The sequence below is a fragment of the Melospiza melodia genome, chromosome 5 (genome assembly GCF_035770615.1).
Source record: "Melospiza melodia melodia isolate bMelMel2 chromosome 5, bMelMel2.pri, whole genome shotgun sequence".
NCBI lineage: Eukaryota > Metazoa > Chordata > Aves > Passeriformes > Passerellidae > Melospiza > Melospiza melodia.
Window position 1 is genome coordinate 89,731,015 of NC_086198.1, and position 22,966 is coordinate 89,753,980.

General features: G+C 61.0%; 1 protein-coding gene across 1 annotated transcript; it reads left to right on the forward strand.

The window, feature by feature from the left end:
* The first annotated feature begins 132 nt into the window (after positions 1–132).
* On the forward strand, positions 133–22,596 carry FBXO41 (F-box protein 41). The gene is made up of 13 exons (XM_063157767.1): positions 133–611; positions 3,185–4,064; positions 7,932–8,160; positions 8,919–9,001; positions 9,873–10,180; positions 10,836–11,104; positions 11,507–11,622; positions 11,849–12,001; positions 14,315–14,410; positions 15,208–15,326; positions 15,904–16,062; positions 17,076–17,191; positions 17,824–22,596. Exons 2-13 carry the CDS (start codon positions 3,349–3,351, stop codon positions 17,884–17,886), a joined length of 2,427 nt encoding a protein of 808 aa, XP_063013837.1. The 5' UTR covers positions 133–611; positions 3,185–3,348; the 3' UTR covers positions 17,887–22,596.
* The last annotated feature ends 370 nt before the right edge of the window (positions 22,597–22,966 follow it).

Below are 22,966 nucleotides of genomic sequence, written 5' to 3' on the forward strand. Positions count from 1 at the left end.
GGGCCCGGGGCTGCCATGGCAGCCGGGCCCGCCGTGTTCGTGGGGAGACAGGCAGAGGGAGCTGTGCGGGAGGAACCGGCAGCGAGCAGCCCCGGCTCCGGCTGCAGGGGCGGAGGCGCTGCCGGCGCTCGCCCTCCTCCTCCCTCCATCCCTGCATCCTCCCCTGCTCGCCGTGCTGAGCCCCCAGCGCCCCGGGGAGCCGCCATCCCCAGGGTGCCCAGAACCCTCCCAGCACCCCGCCGGGGCCTTCAGCCTCGGCTTCCTGCCTTCCTCCTCCTCCTCCTCCTCCGCCTCCTCCTCCTCCCCCCACCCCGCAGCCACCACCCTCTCTCCCTCCCTCGCTCCCCCCCTCCCTCCTTCCCCGGGGCCTGCCTGGCATGGAGCTGCTGGCCGCGGGGAGCATCCCCGGTGCCCCGCACCCCGGTGCCCGCACCCCCCGTGCCCCGCATCCCCCGGCGCAGCCCTGAGCCGCCTCCTTTGTGCGGCGGAGCGGCTGTGCGGGCTCCGGCCCCCACCCCGCACCCCCGGCTCGGGGGCGGCCCGCGGGCGAACGGGAGGGATGCTGCCCTGGCCGGAGGAGCCCAGCGCCGGAGCTCGGCGGCCAGAAGCAGGTACGGGGCGGTAAGGGATGGGATGGAGCGGCGATGGTGCCCTGGAAGGCGGCGGCTCGTCCCCAGGATGCTCCTCACCCAGGGCCCCCGGGAGCAGCGGGACGCGGCGGGGACAAAGCCGCTGCCAGGCTGTGAGGACGGACCGGCCGCTCCCTGCTCCGGGGGCTGGGGGGGCAAAGAAACCATCCGGATTTTCACGCCCACCTTCCCCGGGCCCTCTGTGTGCCGTCCTCGGCCACCACAGTGCTCCCACCCCGCTGGAGCGCGGGGAAGGATGGGGACTGGCGGGGCGGGCAGCATCCTCCATCCAGCCCCGCATCTCCATCCATCCATCCCGGTATCCCCCTCCAGCTCGGCATCACCCTCCATCCACCCCGGCATCCCCCCCATCCATCCCGGCATCGCTCTCCATCCACCCCGGCATCACCCACCCTCCATCCATCCCGGGCATCGCCCCCACCCGCAGTATCCCCACACCTCTCCTGTCCATCCCTCCCTCTCCAGCCGGGCAGGGAGCTGCCTGCGGTGATATTTCGGGGCTGGGTGGGCAGAGGAGCGTTGAACAATGCCCAGGAAGGCAGGCAGGCTCCCTGATGGAGGGCAGGTAGCGGGGATGCTGCAATCCCGGCGGCGTTTCCCGGCTCCGGATGCCCGTGGGGTTTCTTAGCGTGGTAACGACTGCACGAACATCCCCTCAAATCCCGGCTGTTGCCGTGGAGATGGGAGCCAGGCGAGGTTTGCGGCCGGGGTAGGACCTGCCCAGCACCAGGAGCGCTTCCCGATCCACCTGGGCCCATCCTGCCGTGGATTTGGGCCGGGAAATCCGGGCTGGGGCTGCTCGGGTGGCCCGGGAGAGGCGGGCAGGGACCCAGGCCCGAGGCAGCGCGGCCCGATTCCCCGTCCCTGCGCTGGAAAAGCGCTTTCTCATCCCCCGGCAGCGGCTGGAGAGTCCGGCCGTGCTTTGTGCTGGCCGCGGTTCGGGTTCCGGCCGGGCCGGGCCGGTGCTGCCCGGCTGGGGCTGGTGCGGGAGGGTGTGTTTGGTCACGGCCCCAAAGCGCAGCCAAGCGGGTCACACACCCTCCCGCCTCAGCCCGGGTTTATTTCTGGTGTGGATTTCTCGCCTTTGCTGATTTTTCCCTTGAAAAATGGTTTCCCAGCCTCGTGGCCTGGTTGTCCCTCCGAGGGGATGCTGAGCCACCAGGGATGCTGCCCTGGGACCAGCAGGGATGGATGGAGGTGCTGTGCCAGCTCAGGGCTCACCAGCTGGTGGCTGTGGGATGCAGGGGGGTCTGAGGGCTTTTAGGGATGGGATGCTGGGATAAATCCCCCTGTATGGGATGTTGCAGAGGGATAAGCAGGGGATACTCCCACCCACAGGTGCCCTGGGTGTTCTGGGGTGAAAGCATCACCGTTTTCATGTTTGGATGACAAATGAATGAAAATTGTTGTGCCCTGAGGTGTGTTTGTGCCCTCCAGCCTGGAGGGGACCTCAGCAACCTCCTGGGGTGGATTTTCACGGTTTATCCCATTTCTCGGGGGTGGGGTTCTCCCCACTGATGTCGTGGAGGATTTTGTGAGTGGGGGGGTGAACCAGGTCCCACTGGGACCCTCACCCACCAGGCAGGAGAGGCCACCATGTCCCCTGGGCAGCCCAGGGATGGATGAGAGCTCTTGGAATGGATCCCATTTCAGCCTTCATGGGCTGATCCAGCAGGAGAGGGTGGATTGGCCTTCTCTTGGAGAAGGGAGATCCCAGCAGCTGCTCCTGGTGTTGGACACAGGGATGGTCCTGGCTCTTGGGGACCCCTGATGCTGCAGGGGCTCGTTGGGTGGTGGTTGGGCAAGAGGGCAAAAGGGTCACCCCTGTCACCTCCTGTGACAAGCTGGGGGTGGATGGAGCGAGATTCCCATGGTCTGTGCCCCTTCCTGGTGGCTGTGCTCCCCTAGATGGTTGCGAACCTTCCCAAGGGCTGGGAGGCCTTCCCAGTCATTACAGATCTTCCCAAGGCTTTGTAGAATCACAGGGTCATTCAGGTTGGAAAACACTCTAAGATCGTTCAGTCCAGGAGCTGTGGAACTTCCCAAGGGCTGTGGAGCTTCTCAAAAGCTGTGGAGCTTCCCAAAAGGGCTGTGGAGTTCCTCAAAAGCTGTGGAGATTCCCAAAAGCTGTGGAGTTTCCCAAAAGGTGTGGGTCTTCACAAGGGTTGTGGAGCTTCCCAATGGCTCTGAATATTCCCAGGGTTCTGCACATTCCCAAGGGCTCTGCACATTCCCAGGACTCTCCACATTCCCAGGGCTCTGCACCCTCTTTAGCACCATGTGCCCTCCCAAGGGCTGTACGTGGGTGGGAGGAACATGGGAAGCTGGGATGGAGGCACAGGGGGCGCCCAGAACAAGGGCCAAGGTGGGATTTTTGGCATCTTCTTTAGCACCGTGTGCTCTCTCAAGGGATGCACATGGCTGGGAGGAACACGGGAGGCTGGGATGGAGGCACAGAGGGCACCCAGAAGAAGGGCCAAGGAGGGATTTTCAGGGACACCCACCCCAGTATGACTGACCCCCATCTCTTCCAGCGCCCGGCGCCGCTCGATGCTGACTCCCCCTTCGGACTGCCACATCCCCCTGTCTCCACGCCATGTCCCAGCGGAGCCGCCGTCCCTGTCCCTCTGGCAGCCCCACGTGTCCCCGCAGCCCCAGGCCATGAGCGGGCCCCGGCGGCGGGGAGCAGAGCTGCGGGATGGCCTCGCTGGACCTGCCCTACCGCTGCCCGCGCTGCGGCGAGCACAAGCGCTTCCGCAGCCTGTCCTCGCTGCGCGCCCACCTGGAGTACAACCACACCTACGAGACCCTCTACGTGCTCTCCAAGACCAACAGCATCTGCGACGCCGCCGTCTTCCCGCTGGCCGCCGACGCGGCCCTGCTGGCCCCGGCCGCCCGTAGGGACTACTTTGAGAGCACGTCCTTCCAGGGCAAGGACCAGCGCTTCTCCTGCGACCTGGTCCCCGCCGACGAGCTGGAGCCGGCGCCGCCGTCGTCGCCACGCTATGTGCACGAGATCGAGATCCCGCTGAGCGAGATCTTCAGCCGCGGCAAGGCCGTGGCGCCCGCGCCCGGCCCGCCCGCCGCCGCCGACGCGGCCTACGAGGAGGGCCTGGCCCGCCTCAAGATCCGCGCCTTCGAGAAGCTGGAGGTGGACAAGAGGCTGGAGAAGCTGACGGAGGAGGTGGAGCAGAAGATCGCCTCGCAGGTGGGCCGGCTGCAGGTGGAGCTGGACCGCAAGAGCTCGGAGCTGGAGAAGGCCAAGCAGGAGAGCCTGCGGCTGAGCCGGGAGAAGCAGGAGCTGGAGGACCGCGCCTCGGAGCTGTCCCGCCAGGTGGACGTCAGCGTGGAGATGCTGGCCTCCCTCAAGCAGGACCTGGTGCAGAAGGAGCAGGAGCTCACCCGGAAGCAGCAGTGAGTCCTTTGTCCCTGTCACCAACATGGGGCGGGAGGAAAGGGGTGCCTGGCAGAGAGTCCCGCAGAACCTGAGGCTGCCCCATCCCTGGAGGGGTTCAAGGCCAGGTTGGACAGGGTTTGGAGCAGTGGGGAATAGTGGAAGTTGTCCTTGCCCATGGTAGGGTTGGAATGAGATGAGCTTTGGGGTCTCTTCCAATCCAAACAATTCCCTAAGTCCAGAGGAGCCCAGTACCACCACCCCAGGGCCAGGGCTCAGGGACAGCCCTTTGGTGATGCCCATCAGCATCCTCCCTTATCAGGTTCTGCATCTTCTCCCACCACTCAGTACCCACACAGACCTGGGCCCCTCCATGGCTGGGTCATGGTGAGCCACGCCCTGTCCTAGTGCCACCAGTGCTCCCAGGACATGGCCAGGCTGGGAATCAGCGAGCCACACACTGGTTTGGGTTGAGGGAACCTTAAATCCCCACCCCTGCCATGGCCATGCCAAATTCCAGATTTTTCTCCCAGAGCGAGGGTGGGGCAGCCCAAGCAGTGCCATGTCCATTTGCTGCTCAGCCTGTGGCACTGCCATCCTCATTTTCACCCTGTATTCCCCTCCCAACACCCCCTGCCCACCCCAAGGCTGCTCCTGAGCTTCCCTCCAGTCCAGCACTGGGTCATTCTGCCCCTTGGTGCTGTCCAAACCAACCAGACCTCGCAAATCAGGAGCTGGAGCAAATCTGGAGGGGCCCAAATCAGTGAGGAGTTTGTGGGGGACAGGCACGGCTGTGCTGGGCTGGGAGCACTGCTGGGATTCCTGAAGGAATTGCTTTGAATCCCATCATCCTCTGCACATTTGTGAATGACTTTGACTCCAAAATAATGACCTGGCTCAGGAACAGGGCTCCCAGGGTGGGGGGATGGCCTGGGTGAGGAGCGGGGTGACCTGGGGCTGGATAAGGACACCTCCAGGTTTGGGGGCACAGCTGTGGGACAGGTACTGAGGGGTTTGGGGGCTGCCTTGTGCAGGAGCGGGGTGACCCTGGGGTTGGATGAGGACACCTCCAGGTTTGGGGGCATGGTTAGTGGACAGGCACTGAGGGGTTTGGGGACATGGCTGTGGGACAGGCACTGAGGGCTTTGGGGGCTGCCTCGTGGGTGCTGTCCAGGGGCACCTTGGGGATGTGTGGTGAGGGAATTAAGGACACCAGCGTGGATGACTCTGGGGCAGGGCCTGGAGACAGCTAGACAGGGTAAATAGAGGATCAAATGTCTCTTGGTGGAACCTGACAATGTTACCCCCTATAACCCTGGGTTTATGCCCCAAAACTACCTCCTGGACCTCTCATTCCTCAGAGAAACCCTCCTGCCCCTCACCTGTCCCCAAAGTCCTCTACCCCAAGGGACAAAATCCCTTGAGAGGCTGCAGGGGAGCATGGGAAGCGCTGGTGGTTGGGAGGAGGTTTTCTCCTGGACGCGAGGAAGTCATCAGAAATCATTTTAATCAGCAAAGGCTTCCCTGGAAACACTGTGGGGACATTTCCCAGCTCCCAGACACCATGAAGCCGATGTCCTCCTGGGAGACCTTTGGCTCTGGGCTCCGTTTCCTCTGCCAGGAGTGTTTTTCCACCCAGTCCATGGGAATGAGAGAGAGGCAGGTGATAACCATCAGCATCACCTTACAGCTGCTGCCCAGCTCCACATTTGCCTTCCAAATCCCCTGGGGCCCCTTCCAGGATCCTTCCCAGAGCACCCCCAGAGCTCCCAGGCTCTGCCTGCAAGCGGCAGGTTGAGGAGAAATTATTCGATAATTAATTGGTGATTAATTGGTAATTGATAGCCAGAAGTGGGAATTGTGTCACTAAAGAGCTGCCCCCTCCTTTCCCTTCGTGCTTCTGGGCAGATCATTGTGTCCAGGTGTCCGAGGTCAGCTGTGTGTGATCAGGTTTGGTGTCCAGGTGTGCACAGGCAGGGCTCTGGGGTCACCTGTGTGTGATCAGGTGTCCGAGGCCAGCTGAGTGCTTGGGTTTCTGTGCCCAGGTATGAGCTAGGTGTGCCTGGTCAGGTGTGTGTGCTTGAGTTTCTGTGCTCAGGTGTGCCCAGGTGTGCCTGTCCAAGGCCAGGTGTGTGCTTGGGTTTCTGTGCCCAGGTTGGTGTGCCTGGTCAGGTGTGTGCTTGGGTTTCTGTGCTCAAGTGTGAGCTAGGTGTGCCTGGTCAGGTGTCTGAGGTCAGGTGTGTGCTTGGGTTTCTGTGCTCAGGTTGGTGTGCCCAGGTGTGCCTGTCTGAGGTCAGGTGTGTGCTTGGGTTTCTGTGCTCAGGTTGGTGTGTCTAAGTGGGCCTGTCCAAGGCCAGGTGTGCCCCAGACAGGTGTGCAAAGCTGGGTTTGTGCCTCTTCGGGGCTTCCTGGATGCTGTGGGTGTGTGTGTGCATCACCAGCTGTGCAGGTGTGAGCAGCTGTGCCTGGGGTATGTTCATGTGGGTGCTCGTGGGATGGTTGGGTGGGAAGGGACCTCAGAGCCCACCCAGTGCCACCCCTGCCATGGCAGGGACACCTCCCACTGTCCCAGGTGCTCCCAGCCCCAGTGTCCAGCCTGGCCTTGGGCACTGCCAGGGATCCAGGGGCAGCAACAGCAAATCTGGGCACCCCGTGCCAGGGCCTGCCCACCCTCCCCATGCTGCCTGGCTCTGTGTGTGTGTGTCTGTGTGTGCCATGCTGAGTGCTGGATCTGTGCTCTCCTGGGGCTGTGTGGGGCACTCAGGTGTGCAGGACAGGGCTCTGTGTGTGTGTGTGCCTATCCATGTGTCCCTGTCTGTGTCTGTGCATGTGCCTATCCATGTGTGTTGTGTGTGTGTGTTGTGTGTACCAGGTGCACATCTGGCTGTTCCTGGAGCACATCCATGTGCAGGACTGTGGTGGCCACGTGTGTTTGGGCTGTGTGGCCTCACTGGTGTGTCTGTGCCCGTGCTCCTGTGTGCTTCCCTGGTGTTTGGGGAGCAGATGAGGACAGTGGGGGTTTGTGCCTCACTGGTGTGTCTGTGCCCGTGCTCCTGTGTGCTTCCCTGGTGTTTGGGGAGCAGATGAGGACAGTGGGGGTTTGTGCCTCACTGGTGTGTCTGTGCCCGTGTCCCCATGAGCCCCCCTGGTGTTTGGGGAGCAGATGAGGACAGAGGGTGTCTGTGCCTCACTGGTGTGTCTGTGCCCTCATGTGCCTCCCTGGTTTTTGGGGAGCAGATGGGGACAGTGGGTGTTTGTGCAGGGTGGGGTCAGCTGGGGTCACAGAGCTGCTGTCACACATTTTGGGGCAAACAGCACTGCTGCAGGCTCAGAGCTCCCGAGTACCTGCTAATTAATGTGTTAATGAGGGAGCCGGGGCCCTGCAACCACCGGGCTGAGCAGGGTTTAAGGGTGTCACTGCCATCCTCCTCCCTCACCCTGCCACACCATCATCATCCTCTTCCATCGTGCTCAGGAGCCTGATTCCAGTCCTGGGGGTGATGGATGAGGATGGGGATGTCACCTCGCCCCTAGAACAACAACATCCCCCTGCATGATGGGAGCATCCCTTCATCCCTGTCCTGCCCCAGCCCATCCCAGGGCTGGCACAGACCCAGACCAGGCTGGGGATGGAACAGCCCAGGTGTGCCCAGGTGTGCTCAGGTGTGCCCAGGTGTGCTCAGGTGTGTCCCAGCTGCATACAGGGCTGGAGGGACTGAGCGGGGTGGGGATGGAACAGCCCAGGTGTGCTCAGGTGTGCTCAGGTGTGCCCAGGTGTGCCCAGGTGTGTCCCAGCTGCACACAGGGCTGGAGGCGCTGAGCAGGGTGGGGATGGAGCTGCGGGGACCCGTGGGCAGCCCCGGTGTCACCGATGGTCCCCGTGCCAGGGAGGTGCTGCAGATCGATCAGTTCCTGAAGGAGACGGCGGCGCGGGAGGCCAACGCCAAGGTGCGGCTGCAGCACTTCATCGAGGAGCTGCTGGACCGCGCCGACCGCGCCGAGAAGCAGCTGCAGATCATCAGCAGCAGCTGCGGCACCACCCCCAATGGCAGCCTGGGCCGCTGCGGCACCCCGGCCAGCAAGGCCATCGCCCGAGCGGGACCTCTGCGGGCACAGGCACGGCACGGCCACGGGAGCGCGCCCGGGGGATTCGGGAGCGTGCTCGGGGGATTCGGGAATGCGCCCGGGAGATTCGGGAATGCGCCCGGGGGATTCGGGAATGAGTCCGGGGGGTTCGGGAATGTGCCTGAGGGATTCGGGAGTGCACCCGGGGGATTCGGGAATGTGCCTGAGGGATTCGGGAATGTGCCCGGGGGATTCGGGAATGTGCCCGGGGTATTCGGGAATGAGCCCGGGACTCCGGGAGTGAGCCGGGGGCTTCGTGAGCGCGCCCAGGGCATCGGGAAAGCGCCCGGGATTCGGGGATGTGCCCGGGGGATTCGGGAATTCACCGTCTGCATTGGAAATTCACCCTCTGCTTCGGGAATGCGCCCGGGGACTTGGGGAATTCACGTGAGGGCTTCGGAAATGCACCCGGGACCTTCGGGAATTCACCCTCTGCTTCGGGAATGTGCCCTGGGCTTCCATAAGCAACCTTGGCCTCAGGAGTGCACCCCTGGGTCACCCGTGCCAGGGGCCAAGCAGGGCTCTGCAGGGACCCCATCCCCTTCCCGTGGGGAATGGATAATCCTGGGGGCCCCAAAGAGAAGCTGTTCCTCCATGGGTCGGTCGGTGTTCCCGTGGCGCTGGGCAGTGCTGGAGGGGCCGCTGGGTGAGGAGGGGCCCCCAAAGGCAGCTGGCACCGGTGGGTGAGCGGGGTACCCTCCCTCACTGGGATGTGCCACGTTGTCCCCTCTTGTCCCCTGTCCCCGCAGAGAGAGCGGCACCCGGGCTCGGCGGTGGCCGTGCACGGTCCCTACGGCGGCGTGGCCAACCAGCGCTCCTCCTCCAGCACCGGGTGAGTGCCAGCTCTGTCCTCCGGGATTTTAACGGGATTTTAGCGGGATTTTAACAGGATGGTGGGAAGGGGGTGCACGCCCGGCGAGCACTGTGCTGGGACATCCCCTGCTGGAATAATTGCCAATATAGCCGGACAGGATGTGCCTGAGCTTGTCTGGCCATTGCTGCTTGACCAAATAGCAGCACTGCAGTGCTTTTACCCCAGAGACACTTTTGGCTGGCTGGGTGTGTGGTGTTTCACCCCAGAGACACTTTTGGCTGGCTGGGTGTGTGGTGTTTCACCCCACAGACACTTTTGGCCGGCTGGGTGTGTGGTGTTTCACCCCACAGACACTTTTGGCCGGCTGGGTGTGTGGTGTTTCACCCCAGAGACACTTTTGGCCAGCTGGGTGTTAGAGACAAGTCCAGGCTTGCAGGAGCTCAGGTTTCCCTCTGTGGAGAAGCTTTAAGGTGATGGTGAAGGAAAGGAGTGGATTCTGATGGAGGGTTTGGATCCAGAGCTTTATTCTGGCCCACAGGCCTCTGAATCCAGCAACAGCTCCAACAGAACTCCCTGACCCCGTGGTTGCTGTTCCTTTTAACCCCGGGGAGAGGGGCAGGGAAGGGGTAGGGAGCCACCAAGCAGGTACAAGAGGGGAGGGACAAAGGGACAAAGGACACCTGGATTGTCCAATGCCCCCCAGGGGTAGGGGGTATCTTTTGAATTCTGCCAGTCACTTTGGAATGCCAGGATTGACAAACAGTGCTGGGCAGGGGTCAGGGAGGGGAAAGGAGGGATGATTGACGCACCTGGGGAAGGAATCTTCAGGGAGAAACCCGGGGTGTCTGAGGCAAACCCTGACATCACCGCACAACAATCCCGTCCGCAGGGCCTCGAGCCGGGCCAAGGCGGTGTCGCAGAGCTCGGGCTGCTACGACAGTGACAGTGCAGAGCCGTGTCCCACGGATGACACGGCCGAGGGCCCTCCGTACCCGGCCCGGGAGGCGCGGGGCTCGGGGCTGCGGCGCCAGGCCATCCAGAACTGGCACCGCCGGCCCTACCGCAACAGCACCGAGGGCGAGGAGGGCGACGTGTCCGACGTGGGCTCCCGCACCACCGAGTCCGAGGCTGAGGCCTGGGAGCCCGAGGGACCGGGATCCGCCGCGGCCCGACCGCCCGGAGGCTGCCGCCTGACCGGTGAGAGAGCAGCGGGCCCTGGGGCCGGGAGGTGAAGGGGGTGAGGGCACTGAGGGTCTTTGGGTCTGGGAGGGGAAGGGAGTGAGAGCACTGAGGGTTCTTGGGGCCGGGAGGTGAAGGGAGTGAGAGCACTGAGGGTTCTTGGGGCCGGGAGGTGAAGGGAGTGAGAGCACTGAGGGTCTTTGGGGCTGGGAGGTGAAGGGGGTCAGGGCACTGAGGGTCTTTGGGGCTGGGAGGTGAAGGGAGTGAGAGCACTGAGGGTCTTTGGGGCTGGGAGGGGAAGGGAGTGAGAGCACTGAGGGTCTTTGGGGCTGGGAGGTGAAGGGAGTGAGAGCACTGAGGGTTCTTGGGGCCGGGAGGTGAAGGGGGTCAGGGCACTGAGGGTCTTTGAGGCTGGGAGGGGAAGGGAGTGAGAGCACTGAGGGTCTTTGGGTCTGGGAGGGGAAGGGAGTGAGAGCACTGAGGGTCTTTGGGGCTGGGAGGTGAAGGGTGAGAGTGCTGAGGGTTCTTGGGGCCGGGAGGTGAAGGCCGGGGTAGCTGGAAGCCGTGGGACGGGGATGGAGCTTCCCTCACCCAGGGATGGAGTTTCCCTCACTTGGGGATGGAGCTTCCCTCACCCGAGGATGGAACTTCCCTCACCTGCTGCTCTCCCCAGTGGCCACGGATGCCGTGTGTCCCACGGGCAGGCCCGAGGGTGCCGGGGGCAAGGTGTGCCGGCTGGAGCGGGGCAGCCCGGGCCACTGCAGCGAGGTGATCAGCCCCGAGATCCTCAAGATGAGGGCGGCTCTCTTCTGCATCTTCACCTACCTGGACACCAAGACGCTGCTGCGCGCGGCCGAGGTGTGCAAGGACTGGAAGTTCGTGGCCCGGCACCCGGCCGTGTGGACACGGGTGCTGCTGGAGAACGCCAGGGTCTCCTCCAAGGTACTGGGGAGGGGGTGACACGGCCTTTCTTCCAGAAGGGTAGAGCTGGGTGAGCATCTCCCTGGTGGCCGGGATGGTTGTGCCATTGTGGTCATGGGGGACACAGGTGGGTGCTTGCTCCAGTGGTGGAGGTGTTGCAGGTGAATGCTGGAGGACAGGAGCTCACACCAGCACAGGTTTGCATGTGCTTTTGTGGTCACGCCCATGAGTTTGTGGTCACGCCCATGAATTTGTGATCACACCCATGAGTTTGTGGTCACACCCATGAATTCGTGGCACATGTTCTGCCATGGCCTCGTGTGTACACCTCCACCTGTTTCTGCCACATGTGTGCACAGCCAGGGTGGGTGGTGTGGGATGTGCTGGGGTGTCCCTGGCAGTGACTGCCACCCTGTGCCCCAGTTCCTGGCCATGCTGTCCCAGTGGTGCACCCAGATGCATTCCCTCACCCTCCAAAACCTGAAGCCGCGACAGCGGGGCAAGAAGGAGAGCAAGGAGGATTACATGAAGAGCACACGGTGAGTCCCTGTGTCCCCCTGTCCCCATGTTCCCTGTCCCCGTGTCCCCCTCCCACAGCCAGAGCTGCCGCTCCTTAGGGCTGCTCCCTGAGCCCCAACATTTCCACGACAAATCCGCTGCGGGATTGGGTGTCCTGGAGCCAGGAGTGCCCGTGGGCCGTGTCCCCCTCCTGGGCCGGTCACAGGAGGGTGGGCAGGGCTCCTGATGCTGGCTCTGTGCTGGCAGGGGCTGCCTGGAAGCGGGGCTGGAGTCGCTGCTCAAGGCCACGGGCAGCAACCTGCTGATCCTGCGCATCTCGCACTGCCCCAACGTGCTGACCGACCGCTCGCTCTGGCTGGCCAGCTGCTACTGCCGGGCCCTGCAGGCTGTCACCTACCGGTGAGCATGGCCCCAGGGCCACCACAGCGTGGGACAGGGCTGGGGACACCATGGGGACGGGGATGGGGGCACCAGGGGACAGCGCTGCTACTGCCGCGCCCTGCAGGTCGTCACTCACCGATGAGCGTGGCCTCAGTGCCACCACAGTGTGGGATGGGGCTGGGGACACCAGGGGACAAGGCTGGGACAGGGCTGGGGACACCGCAGGGACAGGGCTGAGATCACCCCCATTCCCTGGCAGAGCATGGGGACAGGGCTGGGGACACCAATGGAGTGTGCTGAGATCACCCCCATTCCCTGGCAGAGCATGGGGACAGGGCTGGGGACACCAATGGAGCGTGCTGAGATCACCCCCCTTCCCTGGCAGAGCATGGCCCACCTGCCCAGGGGCAAAGGACCTGCCTGTCCATGGCAGCCCCAGTGTCCCCAGTGTCCCCAGTGTCAGCTGTCCCTGCAGCTCCCATCCCTTCCAGGCTGCTCCCATGCAGGTGTTTCACTTCCAGCTCCATTCCCACCCTCTCCTTACTGATCTCTTCCTGGCTGGAGGCATGACTAGGGTCTTGGCAAGGAGGCAGCATGTTGTGGCAGAGAAGGGTGAGGAGGAGGTGCCCAGTGAGATCCCAGCTGGCTGTCACCCCTGATGAAGGATCCTAGTGGAGAGAAGAGGTCCCTCTCTCCTGGGAGGGAGGAACAGCTCTGCCAAGGGAGAGCTGAGATTCAGCTTGGACACCCTGCCTGAGGTCAAGGACACAAGACATGGTGACCCTGGAGGAGGTCACAGGTCCTGGAGGGCATCACTGGCCACTCTTTGGTTTTGGCCACCTGTGGAGACAGGATTGGCCTTCCCTCCACCCTCCAGAGGCTGATCCTGGCTCTGCTGCACCTGCAGACAACCACCTCAGCCTCGGTGTCTGTTCCTCATGCAGCCAGGACAGAGAATCCTCCAGTGGGAAAGCACATCCAGCCACTCCCCTGGCGTGACCCCCAGCAGCCCAGAGCCGGCTCTGACCCACACCACGAGACAGGAGAGAGCCCAGAGCTGCCAGGTTGGGCTCCAGCGCTGCTCCTTTGGCTGTTCCAAGGGCAGCAGAGCGAGCCTGAGCTCTCCTGGCACATCCTGAGCTGTGCCTGTGACTCACGCTCTGATTAACCTGCTGCTCTTGGCACCTGCTCCAGCACAGAGGTGTGAGGCACCCAAGATAACACCCAGCCTTATTTTTAGTTCTGAAGTGGGACATTGAGACTTGGGAAGCACAGCCTCGGTCCCTGGGAGGCTCCTGGTGTGGTGGCACAGCCTGGGGACTGTTTGGGCTGGTGGCATCAGGGTGGTGCTCTCTGGCACGTCTCCCCAGAGCTGGGCTCCCCCCCAGCTCATGACAAACCCACACCTCCCCTGTCCTGCTCAGCACCCAGGGGGCTTCTCCTGGTACCTCCAAAGACACCAAGGAGGAGCCACAGCAAACTCCTGCAGAGATATTTGGCCAAGAGCCACCTACAGCCACGGTGGCACAGCCACAGAGCAGGGACAGAGGCCACAGAGCAGCCTATGTCCCTGGTTGGGGTGTCCTTCCACCCTGGCACTGTCCCCATCCTGGCCAGGAGGTGGCAAGGGACACCAAAGCTGTGTGACTGCAGGGACAGGGACAGGCTCTGTCCCCTGCAGGGACACACGGCCTGGCAGCCTCAGCCAGTCACTTGTCACCTTGGCGTGTGGGAGGTGCATCTGCTGAACCTTCCCTGTTCAACCTCTCCTTCATCTCTCATCCCCCTCTTCACCTCCCGCACCTCCCATGTTCAACCTCCCCTTCATCCCTGCTGCCCCTCCTCACCTCCAGAACCTCCCATGTTCTACCTCCTCTTCCTCCCTCCTGCCGCTCTTCACCTCCAGAACCTTCCATGTTCAACCTCCCCTTCATCCTTCATCCCCCTCTTCATCTCCAGAACCTTCCATGTTCAACTTCCCTTTCCTCCTCTCCCCCCCAGCCCTCTCCTGCCCTGCACCATTCCAGGTGGGAATGCTCCAGCCCTCCTGCTCAGGGTCCTGCTGGGCTGGCTGCTCCAGGGGCAGCTCCTGGGCTGTAAATACTGACCAGCATGGTACCTGTGTGTGCTCCAGGGCTGTAAATGATGCCCAGACTGGTACCCCTGGGTGCTCCAGGGCTGTAAATAATGCCCAGACTGGTACCCCTGGGTGCTCCAGGGCTGTAAATAATGCCCAGACTGGTACCCCTGGCTGCTCCTGGGGGATGCAGCCCCAGCCCAGGGTGGCACTGTTGCTCCTGAGGCCATCATGTGTCCCCTGTGTTGTTTTAGGAGCTCCACGGACCCCGTGGGCCATGAGGTGATCTGGGCCCTGGGAGCAGGCTGCAGGGACATCATCTCCCTGCAGGTCGCACCTCTGCATCCCTGGTAAGGCCTGGGAATGGGCTGGGTGGGGAGGGACACACCCTGGGCCACCCCTGCCATGGCAGGGACACCTCCCACTGTTCCAGGCTGCTCCCAGCCCTGTCCAACCTGGCCTGGGACACTGCCAGGGCTGGAATTGGGTTGGGGGAGGCCATGCTGAGTGTGAGGGGCACCACTGAGCTGGAAAGGATTTGGGTGCCAGAACCTGATTTGCCAAGGGGGGATCTCCATGGGATAAGCAGCAGACCTGGAGCCCAGCCCGTGGTTCAGGAGCTCAGCCCACCCCTCTCTGTGCAAACTGGGAGTGCTGGGTGTCTGCACCAGCCTGCTGAGCTGGAATGTTCCAGGGAGGCTGCTGACATCCAGATGAGAGGGATCTGTGCTGGGTTTGGGAGGTGGCACTGAGCATCAAAGGCTGGCTGAGCTCTCCCTGCTCAGCAGCAGCAGCAAGGTGGAATCACAGAACCCTGGAATGGTTTGGGTTGGACGAAACCTTAAACACTGTCCAGTGCCACCCCTGCCATGGCAGGGACACCTCCCCCTGTCCCAGGGTGCCCCAAGCCACTCCAGCCTGGCCTGGGCACTGCCAGGGCTCCAGGGGCAGCTACAGCTGCTCTGGGCAAGGTTTGGGTGCTGGGCACATGGAGCTGCCCTGTCCCCGTGGCAGTGCCCATGTGGGGACACCCAGGGTGACCCCCGGGTGCTGGGGTGGGTGAGCTCCGGGTGCAGCCCCTCTGGGCAGTGCCTGGGGGTGTGGGTGGGTGGCCGTGCCACCTCAGATGTTGTCCCTGTGTCCCCAGCCAGCAGCCCACCCGCTTCAGCAACCGCTGCCTGCAGATGATCGGGCGCTGCTGGCCCCACCTGCGCGCGCTCGGCGTCGGCGGCGCCGGCTGCGGCCTGCAGGGCCTGGCATCCCTAGGTAGGAGTGGTGGGACTGTGGGTCACTGGGCTGGGGAGGGGCACTGGGGGCATGGGTCAGTAGGCACTGCTGCCATCATGGGTCACTGGGCTGGGGGGGGCTCTGGGGTCATCAACACACCCTGTGCCCCATGCCCAGCCTGTCCCCACACCAGCACTTGGGATCATGGGTCACACAGTGCGTCACTGGGCTTGGGGGGGATCCAAGGGCCACCAACCCACCCTGTGCCCAATGTCCACCTTGCCCCAGCCCAGCACTCAGGATCATGGGTCACACAATGGGTCACTGGGCTTGGGAAGGGTCTCTGGGATCACCAACCCGCCCCATGCCCAATACCCACCCTGTCACCAGCCAAGGGCACCTCCAGGCATTCCCTGGGCACCTCCAAGAGTGGGGACTCCAACCCTCCCCGGGCACCACCCCCTCCTGCTCTGAAGGGACAGGGCAGGGAGGTGCTCCTGGGGTCCCTGTGCAGAAGCCCACCCATCCCAAGCTTCATGGGTGCTCCTGGTGCCCCTGTCCCTGGGCTGTCCTGCTCCCTCCCCGTGGTGCTGATGATGGCTGTGTGTGTCCCCAGCCCGGAACTGCATGAGGCTGCAGGTGCTGGAGCTGGACCACGTGGCCGAGATCAACCAGGAGGTGGCAGCTGAGGTGTGCCGGGAGGGGCTCAAGGGGCTGGAGATGCTGGTGCTCACCTCCACGCCGGTGACCCCCAAGGCCCTGCTGCACTTCAACAGTGAGTAGCACTGCCAGGGCGTGGCCTGGCACCAGATCCACCCACGGCAGCTGCTGGCACTGGGACCTGCTGGGAGCTCTCTGGGCATCCAGCATCCCCCACCAGGGATGGGCCAGGAAGAGCTGATCTTGCCTTGGGCCACGGGGAGGATCGAGATGCTCCCTCCATGGCCCCAGGGTAACCAGTCCTTGATGTTTGTGACACACCTGAAGGCATTGGCCAGGCCAGGAGGTGCAGAACCCCAGGAGGGCCTGTCCTGGTGGTCACAGCTTGGGTGGCCATGGCTGGGATCCCTGTGGGTGGCAGAGACAGGGATGCCCAGGGGAGAGGGAGGACACCAGTTTGGGATGGTGTGGTGGTGTGAGATCCTCAGGATGAGGTGAGAGATGAGAATTTGACTCCATGTCCTCAGAAGGCTGATTTATTATGATATGATATGATATGATATGATATGATATGATATGATATGATATATATAATGTTATATCTTATATATATTATTATATATTATTATATATTATTATATTATAGTATAGTATAATATAGTATATTATATTATAGTATATTATAATATTGTATATTATATTTATGAAAATATACTAAAGAAATAGAAAGGATACATCAGAAGGCTAGAAAAGAATGAATAATAAAACTGACTGGACTGGGATTGGTCATTAATTAAAAACAAGTTACATGGAACCAATCAAAGATGCACCTGTTGGTGAGCAACCTCTAGAGCACCTTCCAAGCAATCACATAATTTTTGTTTACATTTATTTTCTGAGGCCTCTCAGCTTCTCAGGAGAAAAATCCTGGGCAAAGAAGATTTTTCAAAAAATATCACAGTGACAGGGCAGGGCAGCCAGGGACCATCTCACAGCCCATGGTCCCCCTGCACAGACCCTGGCCAGGCCTCCTCCATCCTCAGGGAGAGTAGTCCCCACACACAGGGGGGGGATCTGGGCTCCCTGCTGGCCCAGGTGAGGAGATCCAGGTGCTGTCTGTGCCCCCAGGTGTGTGCAGGAACCTCAAGTCCATCGTGGTGCAGGTGGGCATTGTGGACTACTTCAAGGAGCCCCACAGCCCCGAGGCCAGGAAGATGTTTGAGGAGATGGTGAACAAACTGCAGGTAAAGGAGCCCAGTCCCAGCTCTCAGGGTGGCACCAGCCCTGTGTCCTGCCCAAGGCAGGGGCAGAAATGTCCCCCCTCTCCCTCCCTCCCCTCTTTCCTTCCCAAGGCAGAGATTCCCTTCTCCCTCCCTCACCCCATGCCCTTCCCATGGCAGGGATTTGAGGTGTTCCTCTCTCTCCTTCCCTTGTTCTGTGTCCTTCCCATGGCAGGGATTCTTCTGTTCTTCCCTTGCCCCTTTCTTCCCCATGGCAATTTTGGAGAATTGGCAAATTCATGGAGAATTTGGGGCATTCTCCCTTTTCCCTCCCTCACCCCATGGCAGGATTTGGGGGGTTCCTTTCCCTCCCTCACCCCATGGCAGGATTTGAGGGGTTCCTTTCCCTTCCCTCACCCCATGACAGGATTTGGGGGGTTCCTTTCCCTTCCCTCACCCCATGGCAGGATTTGGGGCATTCCCCTGTCCCTCCCTCACCCCATGGCAGGATTTGGGCAGGATTTGGGGCATTCCCCTGTCTCTCCCTCACCCCATGGCAGGATTTGGGCAGGATTTGGGGTGTTCCTTTCCCCTCCCCATGGATCAGTGGCTCTGTTGCCTCCCCCCAACCCCTCTGTGTGCTCCTCCTGTTGCAGGCCCTGAGGAAAAGGCCCGGCTTCTCCAAGATCTTACACATCAAGGTGGAAGGAGGCTGTTAGCCCTTCAGGGAGCCCAAAGCACATTCCCTGCTCTGCCCAGAGCCCCGAGGGGCCGGACGGGGACCCCCGATCGGGCACCAGGAACCCCAAACTCGCAGCCTTTGGGGCCACCCCGGGTGACAAGGTGCTACTCAAGGACAAGTTTTGGCTGTCCCCAGAGCCAGGGCCGTGCTCTTTGCCAGGAGGAGGATGGTTTTGCAGCCCTGCAGCTGCTCCTCACCAAGGATCCGTGTTTGGGGACGGCTTTTCTGCTGAACTCTGCTTTGGGGATCCCTGACCCCATTCTGGGGCTGGGCTGGCCACTGCAGCCCCGGGTGCTGGACCTGGGCTGGGAAGGGGCTGCTCCTCCCCCAGCATTCCCCAGGGTTTCTGCTCCTTTTCCTTTGGGATTTGGCACAGGGGCACCTGAACCCAGGAAATGCTCCCAGGAGCCAGCAGAGCACAAGGCCAGGAGCAGAGCTGCACCTCGGGCAGCCACAGGGCACAGGAGAGATGGGTGCTCCTCCAGAGGGCTCCAGCCTCACCTCCTCTCCTCCAAACCCTCCTGCCAAGGCAATAAACCATCTCCAGATCCTCATCCACCAGGAAACACGGGTCACACTCCTGTCCCACACCCAGACTCCCATTTGGGGTCAGGGTCCCATGTGGAGAGAGGGACTGTCACAGGACACCCATGTTTGCCTTCCCCAGCAGCCTGAAGGAGAAACCCTGGCCAGAATATCCTGAAATGATCCTGGGAAAAGCACCAACCAACAGCCCTGGCTGATCCTTACCTACAGCCACCATTTTCTAATTCTGATTTTTCTTCTGAGTGCCCTCAGCCTGCAAGGACATCATCATCACCCCCAAAATATCCTTTTTCCATGGGAAAAGGCTTTGGAAAGGCATCCAGCAGGGTCAGGCATCTCCATGCCCCACCCTGGGGAGAAGGTACCAGGAGGTGGCCCTGGGGCTGGGGACACCACCAGAGCACTGCCAGCAGTGGGGACAGCCCAGCCTTACCCACAGCCCCAGCCCCTGTCCTTGGGCTGAGCAGAGAAGAGACTGGGACAGTGGATCTGGGGCTTTTCCCTCTTCTCTGGACCAGCCCTGCAGGTTTTGGTGCCTGCTGGCCAGCGTGGCTGGGAGGGGACACTCCCAGAGCCTGTCCCCTGGCCAGCCCTCACATGGAGCATCCCCCAGGAGGCACTGGCTGCAGATCCAGCACCACGTCCCTCAGCCATGGCACAAGAGCTGCTGACCTCAGCTGGGGCTGCCACACAGCCCGTGGGGATCCCCAGAGCAAGGAGAATCACCCCGAATCACCGAGGCTGGTGGGGCTGGAGGCAGCTCAAGACCCTTCAGCCTCCCTCCATCCCACCTGTGCTCTCTGCTCTGAAGCAGGATGGGGTTTTATGGCCACAGCCCCGTGGGAATCAGCCCTGCTCCCCCTCCTATGCAGCTTTCCAGGAGAAGGCTGTTCCTGAATGCACAAAATGTGGGAGCCCAAAAACACCTGTGAGATGCTGCTGTCCCCCCAGATCCTACGGATGAGCTCCCAGCTCCCTGCCATGCCCACCATGGGTTTACCTCCACCCCAGGGAGCCTGGCACACTCCTAACCCCGGGGCAAGGGGTGCTCCAACCAGCAAAAACCACCCAGCAGAGCTACAACCCCCAGGGGCAGGAGCATGGCCCAGTGGAGATGGCAGCACCACAGCACAGGGACTCGTGGAATTCCCTTAAAAACAAAACAAAGTACCTATTTATTTCTATAAAGAGAAGAAGGAAAAAAAATTTTAAAGGAAAATTATATACTCAGCATGTTTATACACTCTATGCTTAAAGACTCTCATGGCCCAGAGGGGTGCCCAAGCCTGGAGGTGGCTGCTCTGGTGTGCCTGGAGCCTCTCCTGGCTCCTGGGAGGGCGAGGATGAGGAGACGGAGAGAGGGGAGCTGTGAAGACTCTCAGAGAAACCTTCTGTGCCAGAAGAAGGGGTCAGTGGCTGTGTGTGTGGTGGCATTGGTGACCCTGTGACATCCCCATCCCTGCGCTGCCCACGGGGCTTTGGAGGCATGGCAGGAGCCTCTCCTGGATCCTTGGTGCATCCATCCCCAGGAGCCTCTCCTGGATTCCTGGTGCATCCATCCCCAGGAGCCTCTCATGGATTCCTGGTGCATCCATCCATCCCCAGGAGCTCTCCTGGATTCCTGGTGCATCCATCCCCAGGAGCACTCCTGGATTCCTGGTGGATCCATCCCCAGGAGCATCTCCTGGATTCCTGATGCATCCATCCCCAGGAGCTCTCCTGGATTCCTGGTGCATCCATCCCCAGGAGCATCTCCTGGATTCCTGGTGCATCCCCAGGAGCTCTCCTGGATTCCTGGTGCATCCATCCATCCCCAGGAACATCTCCTGGATCCTTTGTGCATCCCCAGGAGCTCTCCTGGATTCCTGGTGCATCCATTCCCAGGAGTCTCTCCTGGATTCCTGGTGGATCCATCCCCAGGAGCTCTCCTGGATTCCTGGTGGATCCATCCCCAGGAGCTCTCCTGGATTCCTGGTGCATCCATCCATCCCCAGGAGTCTCTCCTGGATTCCTGGTGGATCCATCCCCAGGAGCAGATCAAACCCTCACCTCTGCTCGGGGCATTCCCGAACAACCCAGCTCAGCAAAGCCACGTTTTTACACAAATCCTCGGATGACACGAGACCTTGAGCGGGTTCAAGGATGAGAAGATGGAAAGTGGGGGTTTCTCCCTGTTTTACTTGGGCTCGAGTGGATCCCTTCCTCCTCCTCCTCCTCGTGGGCTGGGGATGAAGGCGGCTGGCACAGTGACGGGAGCGGTGGGAAGGAGGGCCCTCCTGGTGGCTCCTAATTGCCCAGCTTGTTAACGAGCTCATTAACAGCTCTGAAATGTCAGACGGATCCTGCCCCTGCTGCTTCCCCTGCCCTGTCCCGCAGGGTTCCTTGCGGGGGGCTCTGGCCATGCTGGCCCTGGTCCTGGATTCACCCTGGATTCAACCCTGGATTCAGCCCTGGATTCACCCTGGATTCACCCTGGATTCACCCCTGGATTCACCGGAGCCTCAGCCCCATTTCCTCTGGAAGTGATGGGAACACCAGAAATGCCGAATTTCCTGGGAAAGCCTTCAAGGCACACAGCACGTTCAGCTCAGCCCCTGAGAAGAGCCAGAGGGGCTCTGTGATGACAATCCCAGTGAAATCCAGGGATCTGGGGACAGGATTGGGGTCACAGCCATGGCCAGAGCTGGCAGGAGCTGGATGGACTGTGGTTCTGAGCCTGGCTCCTGCAGGACCAGTTCTGGGGAGATTTATTCCTTTTCTAATGGTTTTCCCAAAGTTTCCCCATGGCTGACATTGCCAGCATTCCCCTTCCCCTGAATTTGAGCGCTGGTCAGGGATTTCAGGAGGAACAACATCACCAAAGGCAGCTCGGGGGCCAAAGCCACCCCAAATCCCTGGGTTTGTGTCCCCCTGGGTTGGATTTCACTCGTTCCCATCACTCCCAGCCGCAGGGATGCTCTGGGGACCAGGGGCCTCCCCTGCCTTGTCCCTGTGCCTTGGGGCTCCAGGGTGTCAGGGAATGGGGGAAAAGGGACCCCCAGGCTGGCTCTGGCCCACCAGGATTTTAAACTTCCCTTGTCTGGATCCCCCAGAAGAGCCTGGATTTAGGGAAAACAGAACAAAAACAAAACAGGAGAAGTGTTGGTAATGGCTCCTGAAGTGGTTAACAGATGTTTTCCTTCAGCTTTTAGGGGACGCCCCAGCCCAGGAGCTGGAGCATTGCTTCAGCCTCATTTTGGGGTGACAAACAGCAGGTTGGGGTGGAGCAAAAGCATTTGGGAATTGGTGCCAAATGAGAAAGTGCTTTAAAAGGGAACAAATCCCAGGGAGCAGGGAGATGCTGGGAAGCAGAGATGGTTTCTTGTGAAGCATTACAGGGTATTGTGAGGCGGTGATGGACCTTCCCCAATCAGTGGGAGGCAAAATAATCCCTGGGGAGGGTGGGAGAGCACTGAGGGAAAGCTGCTGCAGCAGCAAGGAGGGAAAACTGCCCAAAAGCAAGGAAAAAAAGGGATTTTCTAATGCAGCCTCGGGATTGAGCCCATGGAGGCCAACGAGGCAGGTTGGGGCCGGGGACAAGTGGGTGCAATGGTGTGGGGCAGTTTGTGGGAAGCGAGGGGGTGATGCACAGTTGCTTTGAGATAATCAGAGGAGATAATCAGTGCAGAGAACAGAGCTATAGAATTCAGGAACTGGAATCATTCCCTACAGCCCTGGACGGCAGCAGTGTACAGCGACCTCCCCTCCCCAGAGCTTCCCCTGGCCTCCCTCCCAAGTTATTTTTTTAACTCTCTATAAATTTAGGTCTATTTTAGTCTTTCTGCAGCGATGTGCCAGTGTCTGGAGAACCAAACATCCCTTGCTGCCCCCACCCCGTGGTCCCTGGATGCTAACCCGGGCGTGGTGGGAGCTGTGCCAGGGCAGGGCAGGGCTGGGCAGCAGGGCCAGCTCCGGCCGGCAGCCCGCGGGTTTAGCACTTTGGTTGGAACTCTCACCTGTAGACGCACTTTGATGTTGTTGCTTTGAAACTTTGGCAAGTGTAAACAATGTGTATTTAAAGAATTACAGAGAAACGACCCCCAGCCAAGCGTGTAAAGAGCTATTTTATGACTCGGTGTTGAATAAAGACTCTGGAGATCGAGCTGGGTTTTCACTCTCCTGGGGCTCACACTGGACCCACACCAGTGACACCAGTTGCAGTTTGGGGCCTACTGGAAGTGTCCTCCTGACTCTCTCTGCAGGTCCATGGGCTGCACTGGTCTGGCATCACAGGGCACAGGGACAGTGGGATACAGGGATACAGCATGGGGGGAGCACTGAGGAGGGAAGCCCTGGCACAGGGTGCCCAGAGCAGCTGTGGCTGCCCCTGTGTTCTTCAAGTGTCCAAGGCCAGGCTGGACATCGGGGCTTGGAGCACCCTGGGACAGTGGGAGGTGTCCCTGGATGATCTTCATGGTCCCTTCTAACCCAAACCAGCCCATGATTCTGTATTTCTTTCACTGTCCTCCTTT

Coding starts and splice junctions, on each gene's coding strand:
- FBXO41 (XM_063157767.1), top strand. CDS start 3,349: ATGGCCTCGCTGGACCTGCCCTACCGCTGCCCGCGCTGCGGCGAGCAC. Junction 15,327..15,903: donor GCAGGGCCTGGCATCCCTAG/GTAGGAGTGGTG, acceptor GTGTGTCCCCAG/CCCGGAACTGCATGAGGCTG. Junction 16,063..17,075: donor GGCCCTGCTGCACTTCAACA/GTGAGTAGCACT, acceptor CTGTGCCCCCAG/GTGTGTGCAGGAACCTCAAG.